The sequence below is a fragment of the Erpetoichthys calabaricus genome, chromosome 18 (assembly GCF_900747795.2).
Source record: "Erpetoichthys calabaricus chromosome 18, fErpCal1.3, whole genome shotgun sequence".
In the NCBI taxonomy this organism is placed as follows: Eukaryota; Metazoa; Chordata; class Cladistia; order Polypteriformes; family Polypteridae; genus Erpetoichthys; species Erpetoichthys calabaricus.
Window position 1 is genome coordinate 75,563,924 of NC_041411.2, and position 22,244 is coordinate 75,586,167.

General features: G+C 46.7%; 1 protein-coding gene across 1 annotated transcript in view; it reads left to right on the top strand.

Moving 5' to 3' along the window:
- lrrn1 (leucine rich repeat neuronal 1) overlaps positions 1-21,609 on the top strand; it is a 40,095-nt gene extending 18,486 nt beyond the window's left edge. The window contains exon 2 of the mRNA XM_028825142.2: positions 19,096-21,609. Within this exon, the coding sequence (XP_028680975.1) occupies positions 19,258-21,408 (2,151 nt within the window). The 5' untranslated portion in view covers positions 19,096-19,257 and the 3' untranslated portion in view covers positions 21,409-21,609. The remainder of the gene's footprint in view (positions 1-19,095) is intronic.
- The last annotated feature ends 635 nt before the right edge of the window (positions 21,610-22,244 follow it).

Below are 22,244 nucleotides of genomic sequence, written 5' to 3' on the forward strand. Positions count from 1 at the left end.
GTGCCAGTCATAGACTAGTTGGGCACGTCACCTTAGGCAATCATGGGAGCGTAGCACCAGCCGCCTTCTCACTGGCTATGATTATGTGAATGAAGGCAACGATGGAAAATTGCCGGAAAAAGTCGTCTAATTTGACAACGGCTTTAGTGGTCATCTTGGCACAAGCAGCGACATGACCAAGAGGAGAAACTGCCAGCTCAGGATCACCTTGGTGATGCCGTCACTTTTGTGACATTGAGGCGTGGGAGGTGTGGAAACGGGTGGAGGATGGGGCGGGGGGGGGGGGTGTCAGCATTTAAGTCTGTCGGATCAGCAGTGTTGGACATGTAAAGAAATAAGCTGCTGTCCTCCCGAGACCTGGCAGCTCAAGCCAGATGGCACCTGCAAGGACGGCATCGTCAGCCAGGCCATGTGACGGAGCTACTGCTGCCCAGCTAAGTTGATTAATTAGGTCTCTGCGCATTACTCTTGGGATGGGGGGGAATGTGCCAAGCACAACAAAGCTTGAGGGTACGTGAGGTGGGGAAGTGTCTTGAGGAGGATGGCATTGTGCATCTGTCCGGAGAATTCACGTTTTTTTGGCCAACTTTGAATTCTGTAATGCAGCACTCACTGTTAGAAGAAATGTGTTCAACTTTGATATAATCACAGGTCTACAATGTAGCGCCTTTACTTTAGACCACCATCCCAGAGCCTCTTTTACATGGGGTCTGCTTAGCAAGTGGCAGGGATTTTGACTACACATTAAAACTGTGTGTGTATATAGATATATATGTGTGTATATGTGTGTGTGTATGTATATGCACACACATACTGTATATATATATATATATATATATATATATATATATACACACACATATACACACACATATATATATATATATATATATATATGTATATACCGTATATACTCGAATATAAGCCAAGTTTTTCAGCTCCCAAAATGTGCTGAAAAACGGCGCCCTCGGCTTATATTCAAGTCCGGTCCTGCTGCCCCTGCCAACCTGACAGAAAGCTGGAGTGTACAGAGAGAGCACACAGGAGAGAGACACATACATGCGCGGGAGAGAGACACACACACACACGCGCATGCAAGAGAGACCAACGCGCACACACATGCAAGTGAGAGAGATACCATATTGTTTTTGTTGACCCTCTTCTCCACTTACAGAGCTAGTTTACTGTTTTTCTTTGAAATAAATACTCAAAAACATTTAACCTACTGATGCCTCAATTAATGTACAGTAATTTTACTGGTGTTTATTTTGATTATTGAAACTTACCAGTAGCTGCTGCATTTCCCACCCTAGGCTTATACTCGAGTCAATAAGTTTTTCCAGTTTTTGTAGGTAAAATTAGGTACCCCAGCTTATATTCGGGTCGGCTTATGCTCGAGTATATACGGTGTATATATAATATATACATATATATATACACACACACACGCACACACACACATACATATATATATATTTATATATATTGTGGAAAGCATACCCCCAGACACAGACAGACAGACACCAGAATGTCCAAAACACACTTCTTTATTTTCCTACAGCACCACAATGCCTTCCTTCACCAACCCTCTCTTCTTCTCTCTCTTTTCTTCTCTTCTCACCTTCAACCTTCTCTCTCTTTCTCTCTTCTTCTTTTCTTCTCTGTCTCTTCTTCTTCTTCTTCTCTTTCACCTTCGACCTCCTCTCGCCCTCCTCACAAGCTTTGTCTTCTTCCTCCCAACTCTGGCTCTCTTAGTGGAGGGAGGCGGCCCCTTTTATTACGACCCGGATGAGCCCCAGGTGCTCCCCATGACATCCCTTCCTGGTGTGGCGGAAGTGTCAGGAGAGCACCTGGAAGTACACCGGGTGCCTTTGGGATTACTTCCGGCAGCACTTCCTGGTGTGGCGGAAGTGCTGCCATCCAGGACTCCCTAACTGTCCGGGCGCCCCCTGGCAGTGGCCACGTCTTCTCACAGTGGTGAGTATCCTGGCTCCATTCCTGTGGCCCCAAATTAGGCCCGGGCGGCTGCCCTCCCGTGGCCGAGGAGAAGTATTGTCCAACTTGGGGACTATCCAGGCGTCCCGGCCGGGCAGTGTCCCTGCTCATCCGTGACAGTGCCCCCTCACCAGCTGAAGCCCATCTGGCAAAGCGGCCCGTCCCGCGAGGGATAGAAATGTCCCAAGGCGGGGTCCCGGAATACCATCTTCCACGGTCCAGACCTGTAAAATAAGAAACAGACGCGGAGACGTCGTCCCGACGCCGCCTAACGGCATCTCTGCTCAAGGCATAGGGACAACGTCTCCACAGATGCCCGACTCCATGGCAGATGTAACACCGGCGCACCCCTCGTCTTTCCGGTGCCCTCCAGGTCTGAAAACAGGACGGGAACGCCCGTGCCTGTATCTCTTCAGCTTGGCTTGGGGCAACTCTCCACTGCCTTGGAGAGAGCTCTCTCACCGCACGCGAGCTCTCGTGGTCTTGTTTCGCCCTGGGAGACCCTTCCGTTTTCCTCCAGGGCCTCCCGTTCCTCTGGGGTGCTGTAACAGCCTGGATCCCCTTATGGGACAAAGAGGGACCCTGTGCTGTTTGCACACCTCTCGAACGGGTTATGAGCGCCGCAGTTTCCTTGCGCGGGGTGGTCTGGGTACCAACACAAACAAGCCGGCACCGCCCCCGCGTCTCTGCTCGTACTGCAGGCTCAGTACTCGTCCCCTGATCTACTGTCGGAACCCTTGCTACTTGGATCCCTTCCGTTACATCCGGGTCCTTTTCGCTAGGGTTTCCATTATTATATTTGGTACCAGTATCACTTACCTGTACCCCGACATCGGACTGGCAGGAGAATCCCACGTCGCGCCGCCTCAACCATCTCAGTACGGTTCTCAGGGGCGCGTCCGCAGTCTCTTCCAGTGTCTTAATTACGCCCTTTACCTCACTCAGCATCTGTAGAAGAGGCCGTATAGGACGAAAGACTTTCTCCAAGTCCCATACAGCCAACAACAATTCACTAACATCAGCCGGCGGTGAATTCATGCCTTCTCTGCACTCACCTACCGGCTGGGAGCCGTGGAGCCCCTGCGCATGCTCCGTTGGGTCTTTGAGCGTTTCAGGATTGACGTTCGTTGGTCCCGCCTTCAAGTCTTCACCGGCGGGTATACAACAGACCCCGTCCAATCCTGTGCTTGTCGCTGGGAGGAACGTCCGGTCTTTCGACGCTCCCTCCACCCTATGAGCGGACTCGATTGGGGAAGAGTCTTCCGGGCAGCTTCCGCCCCGCAGCCCTTCTGCAACCAGTAGCGATTCTTCCTCGTCTTCCGTCTCCGTCTCGCCATTACTCCAGGGGTTGGCGTGCTTCGGCCACAGACGCGGATTCGGGCAGTCTCCTGCTAAAAAGCAAGACCAGGAGACAACAGGGTAAGCCCCGCCAAGCGTATCGCCGTCACACGCGAGACTTACCTCCCGGTTCCCGTCTTCTTGAGCATACTGCTGCTGGGTGGCCTCTTCTGCTGAGCTGTTAACCCGTGCGTCCGGAAAGACGACGTTGGGCAGAGGCGTCGCTATCTTAGGGGCGCGTTTGCCCTTCTTCTTCCCCATACTGCTAAACGTCCGTCAAGCGTGGTCTTTGGCGAGCGTTTTCTGGGACGTTGGCGCAGGACTGCGTGCCACAATAAACGTGTGTCTTCGTCCGCTGTGCGGGCAGCCTCCACAAAATTTTTTTTTTTTTTTTTTTTTTTAAAACGGGGTCCCCTCCTTTTAGCAGGAGGAGGGCCCCACGTTGGGCGCCATTGTGGAAAGCATACCCCCAGACACAGACAGACAGACACCAGAATGTCCAAAACACACTTCTTTATTTTCCTACAGCACCACAATGCCTTCCTTCACCAACCCTCTCTTCTTCTCTCTCTTTTCTTCTCTTCTCACCTTCAACCTTCTCTCTCTTTCTCTCTTCTTCTTTTCTTCTCTGTCTCTTCTTCTTCTTCTTCTCTTTCACCTTCGACCTCCTCTCGCCCTCCTCACAAGCTTTGTCTTCTTCCTCCCAACTCTGGCTCTCTTAGTGGAGGGAGGCGGCCCCCTTTTATTACGACCCGGATGAGCCCCAGGTGCTCCCCATGACATCCCTTCCTGGTGTGGCGGAAGTGTCAGGAGAGCACCTGGAAGTACACCGGGTGCCTTTGGGATTACTTCCGGCAGCACTTCCTGGTGTGGCGGAAGTGCTGCCATCCAGGACTCCCTAACTGTCCGGGCGCCCCCTGGCAGTGGCCACGTCTTCTCACAGTGGTGAGTATCCTGGCTCCATTCCTGTGGCCCCAAATTAGGCCCGGGCGGCTGCCCTCCCGTGGCCGAGGAGAAGTATTGTCCAACTTGGGGACTATCCAGGCGTCCCGGCCGGGCAGTGTCCCTGCTCATCCGTGACAATATATATATATATATATATACAGTACACACACATATATATGTATGTGTGTGTGTGTGTATATATATATATATTATATATATAATATATATGTGTGTGTGTGTATATATGTATATATATGTATGTGTGTGTGTGTGTATATATATGTATATAATATTTGTGTGTATATATATATATGTGTATATATATGTAAATATGTGTATATGTGTGTATATAAAGTCATTCTGTCCTTCTTCCAGTCTGGTTCTTTACTGAACTGCATACCTCTGGAGGCTTTGACAGTTTTATGGTGCCATCCCAGAAAGGGCGGGGCTTCACAGCGGAAGTGGAAACTGGGTCACTCACCTTCCAGCCAATGAGCTTCTGAACCAGACAAGTTGTTCCTGCTTGACGAAGCTGTCAGGTTTCTGGTGTCCTCGCTTTACCACCCCTTGTGTCTCGGTGAACATCTCTGGCTTTTGACCATCTCGGAAAGTAGGAGCTGTCAACGGCGCCCAGGGCTCCGGCTGAGTGAGCCATTAACTGCTTCAAGAATTTACAAGTGTGTTCAAAGAAAGAAACCCCTGGATTTATTGGTGATTAGTGGCCAGCGACAGGGAGCACGAGTGTCCTAATTGCTGCTTTAACAGAGGAGAATTTGTCTGAGAAAAATCAATGTTGGGGAACATGCAGTAAATTGCAGAAGGTGAGCATGGCTGCTTGATGTCTCTGTGTGACAGGCATCTCTGCAGCACCTGCGCTTAGTTTTTCAACCCCAACAAAATCACACTAATAAGCGGGCACAGAGAAGACTGTAATCTGATGGGTGTAATTATAATCCATTTGTGCAGTGAAGCATTGAAACAAAAAGACACCACTGATTTCGATCCTGCCGGCTTGTTACGGCTCACTTATAACACGAGTGCCCTCATCTTTCACCCAGCATTTCTCACATCAAAACGGCGAAGCTGCCCCATAACAAGGTACTCCTGGGACTGCTGGGATTTGCAGTCCATTTAAGTAACAGGGCTACAGTGTCATCTGCAGTTCTTCACAATAGGTCTCAATACTGGCAAAATAATTTCTATTTACTTATTGGTGACAAACCCGCGAATAGGCAGATCCATGAATCGCAAATCCACGGATCACAAGGGCCAACCTGGAATAGGACGGGATGCATCTGAGGCCAAATTTCACATGTCATAGCAACGGGTCTGAATACTTGTGTTGGTGGAATATCTCATTTTTTTAATTTTTAGTACATTTTTAAAAATTCCTAAATTCCTGTTTTCACTTTTTTGTTTTGGGGTATTCAGTATTGCTTAATGCTGGGGTGGGCAGATTTAAAGGATTTTAGCACAAGGCTGTAACACCACAAAATGTGGTAAAAGTGCCTGAAGGCGTCTACCTCTGCCTAATGTCTCTGTGAAGCATCTATCACATCTGGTGACATATCGCCCCCTGGTGGTCTAACATATTTTGTTCCAGCCCAGTTAAAAGTGAGCATTGCAGAGTCTCTTTCAGCTTGCCATTCCCTCCGCACGTCCCACCTCTGTTTTCAGATATCCACAGGGTTGTAAAAGTGGCAGGAAAAGCCTTGGTGTTTCCGAGAAATGGGACAAGCAGAAAGTTTATTTTCCTACCTAAGAGATGCTAACATTTCTAAGAATAGACCACTTTTTCACCAGGTGACAGGTCTCAGGAGGCCAATTCCTTGTAGCTTTTTGAATCTTCTGAAAAATGTAAATCCGTCGTCTTTTGGTAGACAGAATGCTTGGGGAAGCCCTTGGAAGAAAACGAAAGTAGGGTGAAGAGCAGAGTGGCCAATCAAACGCTCGTAGATGAGGTGACGTTAAGTCATCACTGTGACTCTAGTTAAAAGACTTGGTGGGGACACCTTTGTAGCGATGGCCCACGTTGCTATTAGAGATTTGGTTGAAGTCACTTGAAAGATTAAGAATGAAAAATGTTTATATACAAACGAAGCACAGGCTGCTTAAGTGAGTCTCTCCGAATCGCACAATACGTTGGAGTCACGAACTGAACACGCACCTTTCCGTTCCCCACACCACGCTGCCCTTGAAATGTTTTCAAAGTGAACAAATCACAGTGATTAACGGCCTATTACTACTAAACATGCAGGCCATTTCTCTTGTTATGGTTGTCTTCATATGTAGGACAGCGTTAACGCCCACCCCACAAACCTTCGTTATTTTAAGTAAAGCCTAAACACCTGATGGCCCCAAAGGAATTCCTCCCACTCACCTGTCCACCTAATCCGATAAAATGAGTCGGGAAGAAAGGAAGACCATCAGAGCGTGCGCCTAATTGGTTTTCTATTGCGCTGCCCACATGAGAAATGTTTCTTTGAAACGTACAGTAGCTGGTGCAAATTTAAATTCCCTTCCTCATCTGATAGAGAATATCACCTCCAGTCTGCCCAGTGAGACACAGTGGCCGCCACTGTCACTGTGTACTCTGATTTAACAAATGGCTTGCTCAGGTTTGGGTTCCTGGCATAAGCAAACCTAAGAGACCACCTGGGGTCCTGTGGCAAATGGGGAGCTGCCCACTCACACAGAGAAGACAGACTGGGTAAACCCCAAAATAGGCAGAACACTTAGGGTCCAAAAATTCTAGAAACATAGCCTCCATTGGGGTCTTTCAGTGGTAGATTTATGGCCGGTAGTAAGAAAACTAGTCAGTACTAGCGCAGTCATGCAAGATGTCACATCTGTACTAGCGGAAATGTTTGTTTCCTAAAGCCGGCACCCCTACTACAGGATTTGACTTGACGTGACTTCTTGTTGTGTATGAGGGTTGTGGAAGTTCAGCCCCCTAACACAGACAGACACCAAATGTCCAAACCACACACGTTCAATATTTCTTTTCTATACACAGCACCTGAAAATGTCGAAATTAGACAAACACTCAGTCCCTTCTTTCTCCTTTTTCTCTTCTTCTTCTGCCGCCTCTACCCCTCTCCTCGCAAGCTCTGTCCTCTTCCACCCGACTCCGGCTCGACTCATGGAGTGAGGCGACCCCTTTTATAACACCCTGGATTTGCTCCAGGTACTTCATGATGATCTTCTGACGGCACTTCCTGGTGTGGCGGAAGTGTCGCATGAGCACCCAGAAGCGCTCCGGGTGTGCCTGGAATTTCTTCTGAGTGTGGTGGAAGTGCTGCAATCCAGGGCTCCACGATCCTCCGGGCACCCTCAGGCAGTTGCCACGGGCCCCAACCGGGTTGAGCTTTTAAGCTCTGATCCCGTGGCCCAATGCAGACCAGGGCAGCTGCCTTCTCGTGGTCCCGGGGAGGTATTGTCCCTCTCCTGGTCCTTCCAGGTGTCCCGGCTGGGTCCGCCACAGGGTATCAAACTGTGCAACTTAGAATCGCAGGGAGAGACTAATTACACAATGCCTTCATGGCATTCCATCATATTTCCAAGTCCCCCGTTGTGCTGCAAACATATCTTGAGATCACTTCAGCTTGGCAGCCAATTATTATAAACGTCCTCAGTTAACCCAGTGACAGCTCAACCACTTCAGGTAGTCTCGACCCACCAATGAACCGATATCAGTTCTAGCGCCAAAGTCCTTTCTCCATTTACGTGGTCCAGAACACTCACTTGCCTTCGTTTCTTGTTCTTCAGCTTTTACTGTATAAGCGTCCTGCAACACCTTTCCCGGTTGAGCACACATCCAAGAGTCCGGCGACTGGCTAGGATGAAGTCAAACCTGGAGCTCTCTGTCCTCTACCCCTGAACTTTGGCAAAAGTTCAACGTCCGCCATGAAAGACTTAAAGGTGGGCCTATGTGCTCCACGGAAAGGTCTGCCTGTCATTTAGGCCAGTGTGGTAAGGGGCTATAAAACCCAAAGGCAGCGAGCGTTCAATGTCAATGACACCGTTGATGGGATTCAAATAGCATTTGTTGTTTTTTTTGTTTTTTTTTCTCCCCTACTGAATATTGATGGGCTGCCTTAAACTAACGTCGGACACCTTCACTCTTAATTATTCCCTGGAGTGGTATCCGCTTGAAAAGTAGCGGATCGATAAAGTTGTAATTATTTTATTCCTGCGGGAGAGAAGAAGCAGAGCGAGGGAGTGGGGAGTTGGGTCACGCAGGCCGAGGCTTTCTAGTGAAAGTAAGCCTTTGCAAAGTTTGTCGGCATCCTCGAGCAAACCTCAAGTTGAATAATGAAAGCTGCGGTCAAATTCAGGATGGAATGATGAGACAAGGCAATCTTGCTCTATGTTTGGGAGTCATGGATGCTATCCAGTGACCTGAGACGAAGACAGGACTCCTTCTGTACTGGGTCTCTGGTACTGAGAATCCTTGGGTACCGTTGGTTTGACTTTGTGTTGCTCACAGAGTCCCGAGTGAGGCACATTGTGAGGGAGCGTCAGTTACGGCACTACGGCCATGTAGTGTGATTACCCGAGGGTGGTCCAGCTCACAGGACCTGAGTAGCTGGACCAGGCCAAGAGGATGCCCACTTGACATCTGGCTGCGGCAGAAAGATGGGTGGGACTGAACGTGTCTGCCTAGGGGGGTTGCCATCCAGGATCCCGAGCTGTTTTGTTGTGTGGAGGGTGCGGCAATTCGCTGTCCTGAATGATGACGTCGCCATAACTCAACGTGGCCACAAATACAGGCGATGAAGACGGGAGAGAGGGAAGCGTTAGAAAATAAGAAATTTGACAAGCGAGGGGAGACAATTCGGTCAATCAAGCCCCTTTGTTTTGCTCATAGCTAAGCCCCGTCTAGTGAATTGTTCCTGCCTTGCATCCTATGCTTGTTGGCTTAGGCTGCAGCTTCCTGCAACCCACCTCAGGACTAAGCAAGCTTAAAAAAATGGTGTGGCGTGGTAATGATATGTTTCTTGACACTGCTACAATGACCACTATGACTTCACCGACTTGCTGAGAACCTCACAGCAACTGTTTGGCCTTTACAAACTTTGATCACCCTGCAGCACATCCAAATGGAAGCGATAAAGAGTTAAATTAGTTTTGTTTTGAAAAGGGGGAAAAAAAAAATAAATAACCCGTAGATATTTCACAGGAAGAGCTAAACCGAATCTCTCACCTTTGAAGTGACAGAAGCAAATTAATCACACTTTCTAAGTCTTCGGAATTTGCATAATTTGCATATTATAATAACATAGCATTCTCAGTCCTGCTAATCCAATTCAAGGAGATGATGATGATGATGGTGGTGGATGGCAGTCGATAGTAGCGCCCAGAAATGTTGGACACAAGACTGGAACCAATCCTGAGTGGTCCTCAGTCTATTGCAGAGCCCACTGACACATGCACCAGCATGAAGCTAATTAGGAGCCAATTAACGTAACACACAGGAAAACCGCACTACCTCGAGGGAAACTCAGGAACGTGCAAACTCCACAAAGGCAGCGACTGGCTTCATGCTGTAATATGTCACTAAGGTTATTTTTATTACTTCTGCTGTAGACGTTTGGTACACTACCAGAAAGAATTTTTTAAATATGTCAGGTTTATAATGTTAGTGCAGCACTTGGCAGGGTGGAGTCCTGAGTAGTGATGAGTAAAACAGGCAAGTTTCAATTTGTATACAACTTCACAAAAAATTGTGACGCAAAACTCACTGAAGAGGTTTTTTTGGGGAATTTAAAGGGTGTGGCGGACGGCCGGGGGATTATGCCCGGGCCGCGACGCCTAGAAGGACCAGGAGAGGGACTACACCTCCCCAGGGCCACGAGAGGACAGTAGCCCTGGTCTGTATGAAGGCCACGGGAACTAAGCATGGACGTTCAACCCTACTTGGGTTCCATGGCCACCACAGTGGGGGGGTACCCGGAGGACTGGAGAGCCCTGGATGTCAGCAGAAAGTGCCACCGGAAGGACCATTATAGGGCACCTGGAGCACATGCGGGTGACTATAAAAGAAGCCGCGTCCCTCGAGTAGGTGAGCCGGAGTTGGGAGGGAGAAGACAAAGCTCAGAGGAGAAGAGTAGAGGTGGTGGAAGAAGGACCAGAAAGAGGTCCGGACTTTGAAAGGGTATTTGGTGCAGGAACAATGTATTGTGTGCGGGAATTTATAATATAAACGTGTGTGTTTTCGGGACATCCTGTGTCTGCTTGGTTTATTTTTACTTTCTCGTATATGAAGTATAGGGAAAGTATTGGAATCGTCCAAAAATTCGATTTCGAGATTTTGATAAATCTCAACGTTTTAGATGTCCCTGAATCCGAAAATACCATTTTTGGAATTATGCCTGTGTGTGCGTGTGCATGTGCATGCGTGTGTGTGTAAACATGATAACTTGAGTTCGCTTTCACTTTGGTCCACCAATTGTTGCATACAAGTATTAGGTACAATACATAGATTTCTATCAACTTTTGGGCTATTTCCGCTACCCGGAAGTGGTACTTTACCTTTTATTCATGCAGCTGCAGAGTCCGATTAATTCAACTTTACTTTTATAATAATTGTTCAATATATTATTAATTTGATTTGTTGTTGATGGTTCTTTAATGTACAGTAACATAAAAAATAATCATTGTCTTGTGGTTTACTCCTCAAATATCGATCCCCATATCTGAGTATACGAGAAAGTCGAGGGGAGACCACTTCTGATTTTTTTATTTTTGGCAGTTTGGCAGACGGCCAGGGTCTTTACCTGGCTGGGACACCTTTATACTGGAAGGACCAGGGGAGAGATCATGCACAGGGTTTTACCTCCCCCAGAGCACTAGATGGCAGCCCCCCTGGGTTGCTACAGCACCGTGGATTCCCACAGGGCTCCATGGGAGTTGGCGAATCGGTAGAGCCCTGTTGGGTGCCACCATTGGGTGCAGTAGGGGCTGCAGAGCCCTACCTCGTTGGGCTCACGCCTCACCCGGAAGTGCTTCTAGATCATGCTAACAGATCACTGGAAGTGCTTCCGGGTGCAGGATAAAAGGAGTCAACTGCCTCTGCTCCAGGAGCCAGAGTCGGGAGGTGGTTGGCAAAGCTTGCTGGAGGAGGAGTGGAGGGGGAAGGAGAGACAGAGACGGAGACAGAAGGGCAAAGAAAGTGCTGCTGTTGTTGTGACCTGTTTATTGTGTTTGGTACTGTGCTGTGGGAAACGATTCAAAAGCATTTGCCGCAAATGAAACAGTTGTGTTCTGTGAAAGAACTTGTGTCTGCACCTGTTTGTGTTGAGTTTGGGGAGCTGGGGGGCTCACTGCAGGCCACAGCAGGAAAACAAAGGAATATTGGTTTGTAAAGCCCTTCTTACACTCCCATGTTTTGTGGTGTTCTTTTCTGCAGCCGTAAAGCCGATGTCACAATATTCAAATTCCATTCGTAGAGTATGTCAGACTTGTCAACAGCAGTTGCTGACCTCATTGCCAGATCGGCTAAAATTACACGACTGATAAAATCGGTGGACATGTCAAATTCCACAACCGTGTGACGACTGACAGCCAGTAAGGTGCTGCCTGACAGAGAAAGAGTTAACACATAAGGCAAGTTGAGCCACAATCTCGGCTCTTTTTTCCCATTTTTGTCGTGGTACGTTTTTCCATTTTTCTTTCCTTTCCATTTATGTCTGCACCTTGTGACCACCAGGGGGTGTTGCAACACCCCAAACACCCAACACAACAGCTGGGACACAAGTTCCTGTGAGGACAAAGGGTTTTATTGTGCGAAACATTTACACACACTGCAAAACTATAAATCACACTCTATATCCTTCCATCTCCTCTCCGCTCCTCCAGGAAAGATTTGTCTTCCTCCTTCCAACTCTGTGTTTCCTTATGGAATCAGGCTACTCCTTTTATGTAAAAACCCTAGAGAACTTCTGGTGTCCCCAAACTGTGGCTCGGGAAAACTTCCGGGTATGTTTGAAGTCCCACAAAGTAAAGTCTCTAGGCACTTCAGCAGCTCCTGGTGGCACCCCTGAAACCCAACAGGGCTGACCCATAGAACTACAATTCCCAAGATTCCCTATTCATATCCACAGGAGTACCATAGCCCAGGGTTACTGCCATCTATTGGATGGAGGGAGACAATCATCTGAAAACATTGCCTTCCCCTGTCCTTCCATAACAGTGGCGTCCCAGCTGATTAAGGATCCCTGATCATCTCCCAGCGTGCCATCTCTCATAACATAAAGTAGCTAACATGTGCGACTGAGTATGCCCACCCCCTTATGATACCCCCTTTTTTTTTTTGACACCCACTGCACGCCTAACCTACCTGGAAAGGGGTCTCTCTCTGAATTACCTTTCACAAGGTTTCTTCCATTTTGTCCCCTACAAGGGTTTTTTTTCTTGTCTTCTTAGAAAGTCAAGGCTTGGGGGGCTGTCAAGAGGCAGGGCTGTTAAAGCCCATTGCGGCACTTCTTGTGTGATTTTGGGCTATGCAAAAATAAATTGTATTGTATCTGCGCCTAAGGCGAATGCTTAATTCGTATTAATGGTGGTGCCAGCCCTGCACGTAGGATAATTATCGTATGTCTAGCAACACTGCGCTGCACTCACTCTCCGTGAAAACTGAACGGGACAGCCGACATGACCAAGATAAGAACAGTCATGTGAGCCACGGTGGACAAGGTGTAGCAGTTACCAAATTCTAATTTTGTTTTATTCACAAGATCTCATTATTTTTATTATTGTGTATATCTGTATGTCATTTATTTTATTTAATGCAGGAACCCCTTTTTGTGGAACCTTCTGTACCCTTTGCAGTTTTTCACCATTAATGATCCAGGGTAAATCCAGCAATAGAAAATGTCTGTTGTACCCCCCCCCCCCCCCCCCCCCCACCCCTTTCCCATGATGCTCTAAGCATGTCCTTATTTTGCTTAATGGTAAAACAGTTACACTAGAGCTGTAATTCTTAACCTTTTCTGAGTCACAGACCCCTTTAAGAATCTGATGAAAGCTATGGACCCCCTTCTCCAGAAATATTCACATAAACAGAACTTTGCATGCAGTGAATATAATGGACTTTATTTATCGAGATTTGATTGTCAGTCAGTCATTCTCAAACCTGCTATATCCTAACACAGGATCACGGGGGTCTGCTGGAGCCAATCCCAGCCAACACAGGGCACAAGACAGGAACAAATCCCCGGGCAGGGCGCCAGCCCACCGCAGGGCACACACACACACCAAGCACAAACTAGGGACAATTTAGGATCACCAATGCACTTAACCTGCATGTCTTTGGACTGTGGGAGGAAACCCATGGGGGGAACATGCAAACTCCACGCAGGGAAGACCCGGGAAGCGAATCCAGGTCTCCTTACTGCGAGGCAGCAGCACAACCACTGCGCCACCGTGCCACCCGAGATTTGATTGTCTCATATATATATGACCTACATAGAGTTTTATTAAACTTGAAAGTAAACAATCTAAAATAAACACTCCTTTTTATGGAAAAAATAATGGCCACTCATTATAATTATGAAATACAATCCTCTTCTGCAAATTAAAAGTATAGGAACCTAATCAAGGACTTTGTTAAATGGTGCGACTCAAACCACCTACAACTGAACACCAGCAAAACCAAGGAGCTGGTGGTGGATTTTAGGAGGACCAGGCCCCTTATGGACCCCGTGATCATCAGAGGTGACTGTGTGCAGAGGGTGCAGACCTTTAAATACCTGCAAGTGCAGCTGGATGATAAACTGGACTGGACTGCCAATACTGATGCTCTGTACAAGAGAGGACAGAGCCGACTATACTTAGAAGACTGGCGTCCTTCAACATCTGCAATAAGATGCTGCAGATGTTCTATCAGACGGTTGTGGCGAGCGCCTTCTTCTACGCGGTGGTGTGCTGGGGAGGCAGCATAAAGAAGAGGGACGCCTGGTGAGGAAGCCAGGCTCTATTGTAGGCACGGAGCTGGACAGTTTGACATCCGTGGCAGAGTGACGGGCACTGAGCAGACTCCTGTCAATCATGGAGAATCCACTGCATCCACTGAACAGGATCATCTCCTGACAGAGGAGCAGCTTTAGCGACAGACTGCTGTCACCGTCCTGCTCCACTGACAGACTGAGGAGATCGTTCCTCCCCCAAACTATACGACTCTTTAATTCCACCCGGGGGGTAAACGTTAACATTATTCAAAGTTATGGTCTGTCTGTATACCTGCATTGTTATCGATCTTTAATTTAATATTGTTCTTTATCAGTATGCCACTGCTGGAGTATGTGAATTTCCCCTTGGGATTAATAAATCTATCTATCCTATCTATCTATCTATCTATCTATCTATCTATCTATCTATCTATCTATCTATCTATCTATCTATCTATCTATCTATCTATCTATCTATCTATCTATCTATCTATCTATCTATCTATCTATCTATCTATCTATCTATCTATCTATCTATCTATCTAAAACAGATCTGCTACCATTACCACTACATCTACTCCAAATCAACAGTCCCAGGCTGTATAGTGAATATAAATGTTCATTTTTATCTGACCCTCACAGACCCCCTGAAACCCATCCATGGACCCCCATGTAGCTTTGCTAAGTACATAACGTCCTGCTTCTCAAAAACGCATCATGGATGTTACTGTAAGCAGCGCATACCTGTACTAATGATCTCCGCAGGGTCATTCCCACCATTTCACGTCACTTCATGAGCCTGCCTAGACAGTCACAGATCTATAAAAATGGATGGCAGAGTTAAACTCTCGACGTCCTCTACCCAGTGTCTGATGAAACGGGCCTCTCTGTGCCTCAACATATAACCCAGGGAGGGCCTGGAACCATACGGACTGGACAGGAACGGGTTAAAGATGCCTGGCAGGCTACAGTACACTTCTGCTCCATTTTTCATTTGCTTTGATTGATTCTTTCACTTCAGTTGCTTCTTCTAATGTATTGCTTTACCCGGCGCACAATGAATCAGTGTCAGAGAGTTTTATAAATATTTACAAAAAAAATGACTTCATTTTGGTATGATGCTATTTTAGTTGCAGAAAATGATAAACTGCACAATTGCGTGCTTCATAGGAGACGCACTAATATTGGGTATCAGTACAATCAGCTCTATCAGGAGTGCTGCAGTGGACAGAAGCCTGGTGAGCTCTCATTTTAAATGATTTTATTTCTTTAGTTTGCAATTACAGGAGAACTGGAAGCGATGATGACTGTGGTCCCCAACCCCCCCACCCCAATATATAACAGTGGCTGATGCAAACTGGCTAATGGGGCTAAGATTAAATCAAGTACTGGTTAAAAAATCGATTAAACAGTTCTGCTCAGCCCACCACCTCCACATCTGAAGTACCACAGAATATGAACAGCTTACTAATAGGAAGGTGTTAGTGGACAAGAAGAGGGAGCGAAATGGCAGAAATTTGGTCAAATAACAGGCAAGGGGCAGACTACCAACAGAAACCCAAAAAAAGCCAGATATACTAAATAAAGCACTGGCTCTAGGCATAGGCCGAGTAAGGGTATCATGCCATGGGGGGCGCCAAAACCCCTTCTTGAGCCCCGCTCTGTTCTCGAGCTATGCATCGATTAACCCCAAACTTGTCGATTTCATATGTGATCTTGAGGGTTCCAACCTTCAAGGGGGAATCCCCTCCCTTGCTAATCGATTTTTATATGCAATCGTGAGGTCACCGATCTCAAATGTAGACTCTCAGCAATTTCATACTCAATTGCAAAGGCGTCGAGTCTTCCACCCCAGCAACTGTCACACACATGCGAATAGGAGACAACTAAAGTGTCTGAATAGTTGTAATTCCATGCCTAACCAGGGGGTGGCAAGGTGCACAGATTGTCTCTCTGAATCCCCTTACAGACCCTTCCCGGGAAATCTTATCTGGCTCCAATGTTTCGGATGATGCCACTTCCGTTTTGGGCGCTGCTGATGACATCACTTCCGGTTCCGGTGGTGAAGATGAGGTTACTTCCGGTTCCGGCCCTAATGACGTCACATCCTCCACTTGGCTTTAAAGCTGCCATCTTAAGGCAGTAGTTCAGTTCAGTTGTGGACTCTGATCTCGAAACATCTCTTATGTACTTTTTCAATTATTTGCAGCCAGGATCTCAATATACGGGTGGCTGCCCCAAACCTTCGTGACGTCTGAGAGGGTTTATTGTCACACAACTCATTGTCTTTACGTGTTTATGCGATTGCAACGGTGTCAATCCCAAACAGACATCTCCAGCCCCGGGCACTCGTTGGTCGATTTCATATCATATCCAGTCTTCAAGGGGGAATCCCTTCCCCTCTGCTCATCCCCTGCGCACCTTTTTGAGTGCTATGGTGTTGAGTTGTTTCAGTTGTTCTTTACAGACTTTTAGAGTTAAAAGGCTCTGTAATCTTTACCAGGATGTGAACGCACCGTCCATAAAAAGTTATGGACACGAGCAATTCTGACATGGCTAAAATTACAGAATCCTACGATAATAATTATTTTACCTTGCCTCCTGGTGTAAATCTAATCCTGTCTGAATAGAGATTTAGTTATTTTTTGACATTTTTTACAGTTATTATTTTGGTTCTTAAATTTTTATGGGTGGTTTTTATGGGTGCACATTAGTAGCCATGAGAGTTTGACATCAACACACCGCCTCAGTATGGACAAACTCCCATGCGAACTTCGGATCAACCTCAACAACAACCGTGAGAGTATCGTAAAGACCCACGGGACGGCAGTAATGACACACACACCAACTTGAGGATATCCAAACTGGGGGTTTAGTTCAAATCAACAAAATGGCACGCCTAAACCTTCCTGCTGTTTTTGGCCACAGGAAACGCCTCTTGAACGTCTTAACCAATCTAACACTTCTTCACCCCTCACTCCTTCAGAAGAAACAGCATCCTTCCTTCATCGGTCCGTCTCCTATTTAACTCCTGCCGCCACACCCAGACTCCACCCACTTCCCTTCACCTTCCTGAAGGTTCTGTGAATAGCTCTTCCTTAGCTTGAACATCTCGCAATTCTCAGTCTTGTCCCTGGACCCGCCTACCCTCCTCAGCAGCCAATCGGCTACTACAGTATTAAGTTGTAACAATTTACAAAAAAGCCTAAAGAAAGGAAAAAAAAAAATCAATTTGTTCTCCAACTCATTTTGGATTTTTATTAGGAATTCTGAATAGCGTTTTGGCTTCAGTATTTAGGCTTTTGTGATTAATGTGTACCAGCCTCCTCGACCTCTCGTTTGGTTTATCGTAAAAACAAACTTCTCTTTTATCTGTGCTGCTCAAACCACTGAGGTTAGATTCCTTAATTGATTCCTCAACTTGGAAAAGTTAAGCGAGTAAGTTAACCAGCTTCACTTTTATTTTGCATAAATGACAATTTGTAGATAGCGTAATGGACGGCATGCAGAGACTGGCTCCCCCGGTTGGGATTGAACAAGGACCCTTACCTGGCCGGGAGTCCAGTACAACAGAAGGACAGGGGGAGATAAGCACTGATAAATGTTTTATCCCCCAATACACTAGGTGGCAGGTGACCTCCTAGGATTAGAATCCTCACGTGACGGGCATGCTGGGACCTGTAGTCCCATAAAGCAGCCTGGGTGGGTTTCTGTGGAGGTCACCAGGGGGAGATGATAGGATCCACAATCCCTACTTTTAGGGACTTCCGATTGACCCAGAAGTAGTTCCTTGGGGCTCTGTTCTAGAACCGGAAGTACTCCCAGGTCCACGATAAAAGAGGCTGCTCAACCTCATCCGGGCGAGATGGAGTCAGGTGGAAGAAGGACAAACTCACCTGGAGGAGTGGAAGGAGAGAGGAAAAAGAAGGAGAAGAATTGTGTTGGTTTATGTCACGTTTGAAGCCTTTGTATAAGGCATTTGAGGGGTCCTTTCATCGGATTGGCTGGCCCAGCACTGGCCAAATGGGGGAGGCAGCTTGATGGCTGAAGTCTCCAGGACTCTAAACAAATCCAAATCTTATTATGTGATATCATCTACTGTTGAATTCTGCTCCATACTTGTAATATTTTTATTTTTATACTGTATTGATGATTACTTGTGTTCTGTTCTGTGTATTGTATTGACCCTCTTCTTTTTGACACCCACTGCACGCCCGACCTACCTGGAAAGGGGTCTCTTTTTGAATTGCTTTTCCTGAGGTTTCTTCCATTTTTTCCCTACAAGGGTTTTTGTTTTGTCTTCTTAGAGAGTCAAGGCTGGGGGGCTGTCAAGAGGCAGGGCCTGTTAAAGCCCATTGCGGCACGTCTTGTGTGATTTTGGGCTATACAAAAATAAATTGTATTGTATTCTATTTGCTGCAAATTAACCTGGAACTGGTGTCTAAGGTTTGGGGTGCTGCAACGCCCCCGAGTGGTCACACCAGGCTAAACTGAAAATCACCTAGAGAGAATATTTTACATTTATCTCTTTTACTTTCAGTCCTATCATAATAAGAAGATGACGGAACCTCTAAAACAAATTATGACACACATTCCCAAGAATTTAACTGAAGGGGGTCCATTGTGGTTTGTAAGTTTTCAACCACAAAGTTTCTGGGGAATCAGCTTAAGGACAAAGAAAAGTGGAAATGGCTGTCATATTGTTATCTTATCCAAGTGGTGTTTTAAAGAGACCCACGATTTCCCAGTGATTCCCATTGCCTGATATTTTTGTGCATCTTCAGTCAATCCAAACCCAACTCCCACGCCCTGTGGTAGATCTTTCTTTGCGATTCCACTTCCTGACATACATGTTCTTCTTTTTCAGGTTTGTTCTTGAAGCTTAAATCAGTGAAGAGAAGCTCCCAGAAGACGTGAGAGGTTCCATGAGAGACTGCTAAACCGCTTCCGATCATTGCTATCCAATCGTCTTGGCTTATTGAACTTTGTAAACCTCCCTCCAGTTGACTGGGATTTTTGGGACTACGGCATGGCGGGGGAGAGGTTATCCTTGGTAATTTGCCGGCTGCTCCTAGGATTACTATTTGCGTCACTCACCGTTTCCTCCGTGCCGAACAGCGAGTGCCCCCAGTTGTGCGTTTGTGAAATCAGGCCTTGGTTTACTCCACAGTCAACCTACAGGGAGGCCACAACCGTGGACTGCAATGACTTGCGCCTTACCCGAATCCCCAGTAACCTTTCGAGTGACACCCAGGTCCTTTTGCTGCAAAGCAATTACATTGCAAAGACCACCGATGAGCTGGAGCAGCTGTTTAATCTTACCGAGCTGGATTTATCTCAGAACAACTTCAGCAACATAAAGGACGTTGGCTTGACCAACCTGTCCCAGCTTACGACTTTGCACCTTGAGGAGAACCAGATCAAGGAAATGCCCGATCATTGCTTGCAGGATCTGACAAACCTTCAGGAGCTCTATATCAACCACAACCAAATCAGCTCCATCTCTAGTAATGCTTTCTCTGGCTTGCGAAATCTTTTGAGGCTTCATCTCAACTCTAACAAGTTGAAAATCATAGACAGTCGCTGGTTTGAATCCACTCCTAATCTGGAGATCCTCATGATTGGGGAGAATCCGGTAATTGGAATATTGGATATGAACTTCAAGCCACTAGCCAATCTAAGGAGCTTAGTTCTGGCAGGAATGGATCTAACTGACATTCCGGGAAGTGCTCTAGTTGGTCTGGATAACCTAGAAAGCCTTTCCTTTTATGACAACAAACTAGTAAAGGTCCCCCAGCATGCTCTGCAAAATGTTCCAAATTTGAAATTCCTGGACCTGAACAAAAATCCCATTCATAAAATCCAAGAAGGGGATTTCAGGAATATGCTTCACCTGAAGGAGCTTGGCATTAACAACATGGTGGAGCTGGTATCCATCGATCGATATGCCCTTGATAATCTCCCCGAGTTGACCAAATTGGAGGCCACCAACAACCCTAAACTGTCGTACGTAAACAGGCTGGCGTTTCGTGATGTTCCTTCGTTAGAAAGCCTCATGCTTAATAATAATGCACTAAATGCCCTTTACCAGAAGACTGTGGAGTCCCTTCCAAATCTCCGCGAGGTCAGTATCCACAGTAACCCACTTCGATGTGACTGTGTCATACAGTGGATGAATTCAAACAGGACAAACATTCGGTTCATGGAACCTCTATCCATGTTCTGTGCCATGCCCCCCGAATACAGGGGACAAAATGTTAAAGAAGTTCTAATGCACGACTCGACCGAGCAGTGTCTTCCAATGATTTCTCATGACACTTTTCCTAATCATCTAAACTTGGACATAGGCATGACGGTCAGTCTGGATTGTCGCGCCATGGCTGAGCCAGAGCCAGAAATCTACTGGGTGACACCCCTGGGAAATAAAATAACGGTGGACACATTATCAAACAAATACCGGCTCAGCAGTGAAGGCACATTGGAAATCTCCCGCATTCAGGTAGAAGACTCTGGCCGGTACACCTGCGTAGCTCAAAACTCGGAAGGAGCAGATACCCGAGTGTCGACCATTCGCGTCAATGGCACCCTGGTTGATGGCACTCAGGTGATGAAAATCTACGTCAAACAGACTGAGTCGCATTCCATCCTAGTGTCCTGGAAGGTTAACTCCAATGTGATGACCTCCAATCTGAAGTGGTCATCTGCGACGATGAAGATCGATAATCCCCACATTACCTATACCGCCAGGGTGCCGGTGGATGTCCATGAGTACAATTTAACACACCTCCAGCCATCCACCGAGTACGAAGTCTGCCTCACCGTGTCGAACATCCACCAGCAAACGCAGAAGTCCTGCGTGAATGTAACCACCAAGAACGCTGCCTTCGCCCTGGATATTTCAGATCAGGGAACGAGCACAGCTCTGGCAGCAGTCATGGGGACGATGTTCGCCATTATCAGCTTTGCTTCGTTTGCGGTCTACATCGCTAAAAGGCTCAAGAGGAAGAACTATCATCACTCGTTGAAGAAGTACATGCAGAAAACGTCCTCCATTCCCCTCAACGAGCTTTATCCACCGCTCATCAACCTGTGGGAAGGAGACAGCGAGAAGGACAAGGACGGATCCTCGGAGACCAAGCCCTCTCAGGTGGACACGACGAGAAGCTACTACATGTGGTGAACCTCAGAGGACTTTGTTTGCTCCCCATCCTCTCTCCTCCTTTTGGTCTCTCTCTCTTTCTCTCTCTTTCTCTTTCTCTTATTTTTCGCTTCTCGTTCCAGGAAGCACAGAGACACTCTTTTTGCTTTATTGTGCAAAAGTAAGAAGCTGACCGTTTTTGGTTTTTTTCTTCTTCTTTTTTTGTACTTTCAGCTTTGCTCGTCTGTGGCAGAGTGAAGCCAATGGGACGCACACTTCAGACGGTGGTTTTGTTTCAATTTTAGTATAGCGTATCGCCTTGACTTTGTTTTTTCTCTTCTCAAAATGTTTGATTGGCAGCTCGACTTTAGCCTCTGAGAAATCTTAGCTGCGGCTCTTGTTCTTTTTTGTGATGCTGTCTCCAGGACTTGTCGGTGACTTTTGGGGGTCCGCTTAGCCTTCTGTGGAGCAGAGGATGGGATTTGGGCTGGTAATCCCTCCACCCCGACGCCCCGTTTTTGTTCTGCACCGCCTCAAACTGAGACAGCAGTGCGCCTCTCCATTTAGTAAAACAGTTTAACTGTTGTGCACTGAAAATGATTTGTCTACTGACTGTAAAAGCTGACACGAGTGGATTAGACTCGGCATACTCTGTCTACTGAATAACGTTAGCTAATCGTACCGTAATGTTGTATCAACTATCATTTACAAAGTTTGTTGAGTTGAACAAAACTACTAATATTTTGGGTTTCTTTTTGTATTAGTTTGCAGGTACAAGTACTGTAAACAAGCAATAGAAGAGTGAATGTCTGCTAACTTTAGTTAGGAGGTAGAACTTTAGCCACACTTTTTTTTATACTTCTTATTTTTTAATTTGC